The following is an 830-nucleotide window of genomic DNA, read 5'->3' on the forward strand; positions in this document are numbered from 1 at the left end:
GCCCCTTCTGCCGGCCCGCCCCCTTCTGCCTGCCCCTCGAGGAGCGCGGCCAGGGCTCGCAAGGGCAGCCAAGCCACGAACATTCTTTGCCTGCCAACTCTGGGCCTTTGTCGGTATGAATGCAATTTTTGAGAAATCGAATTGAGCAGAGAGGAGTCACCGAGGGAGGAAGAACCACAGGCCATTCATCTTGGGATCAGTTCCCTTCTCCCCCCGCAGCCCACCAGACTTGGAGCAAGGGGACCGGGGGCAGCCAGGGAGGAAGGCACTGGAGAGAGCGGAGGAGGGGAGGAGCAGGCTGGAGGTTGGAGGCCGGAGAAGCGGCAGCGGACAAAACTAGCCGGGGGAAATGGGCCTCTCAGACAGATGGACAGACAGACAGAGGAAGGGAGGCGGGGCAGGGGAAAGGCCTGCACGCAGCAGGGCCTGGATGGGGGGGAGGGAGAGGGGACAGGGCTGGGGTGGGGGCGTCACCTTCCCACGTGGGGGTGCAGGCGCTGCAGGCTCTCCGTGGGGCTGGGGACGGCCTCCATGCGCGTGATCGGCTGGTTGAGGGCATAGCCTCCCGGCTTCTGGGGCTGGATGCTTCCCCGAGTCCAGCCTTCCCGGTCCAGACCTTTGGGAATGTTCTCGAAGTACCTAGAGCAGATGGAGGAGGGCCGGCCTTGCTCTCCTCTGCAGCCTCTCCTGCCTTTCTCCAAGGGGAACCTAGCCCTCAGATCCCTCCAGCCTCCTTGCCTTGCCCATGCTGCTCCTCTGCCTGGTGCACCCTAAGCCCTTGCCCACTTGGGGACGTCTTTTTTTTTTTTTTTTTTTTTTTTTTTTTTTTT

At 61.9% G+C, this 830-nt stretch overlaps 1 protein-coding gene across 2 annotated transcripts in view; it reads right to left on the reverse strand.

Moving 5' to 3' along the window:
- Positions 1–830, reverse strand: part of PPP1R32 (protein phosphatase 1 regulatory subunit 32) — a 10127-nt gene that overhangs the window by 188 nt on the left and 9109 nt on the right. For both annotated transcript variants that reach the window (XM_021707556.1, XM_008048069.2), the window contains one exon: positions 475–639. In XM_021707556.1, coding sequence (XP_021563231.1) covers positions 475–639 — 165 coding nt within the window. The remainder of the gene's footprint in view (positions 1–474; positions 640–830) is intronic.

The sequence above is a fragment of the Carlito syrichta genome, unplaced genomic scaffold (genome assembly GCF_000164805.1).
Source record: "Carlito syrichta isolate Samal-C Ts95f unplaced genomic scaffold, Tarsius_syrichta-2.0.1 Scaffold120490, whole genome shotgun sequence".
NCBI classification, from domain to species: Eukaryota; Metazoa; Chordata; class Mammalia; order Primates; family Tarsiidae; genus Carlito; species Carlito syrichta.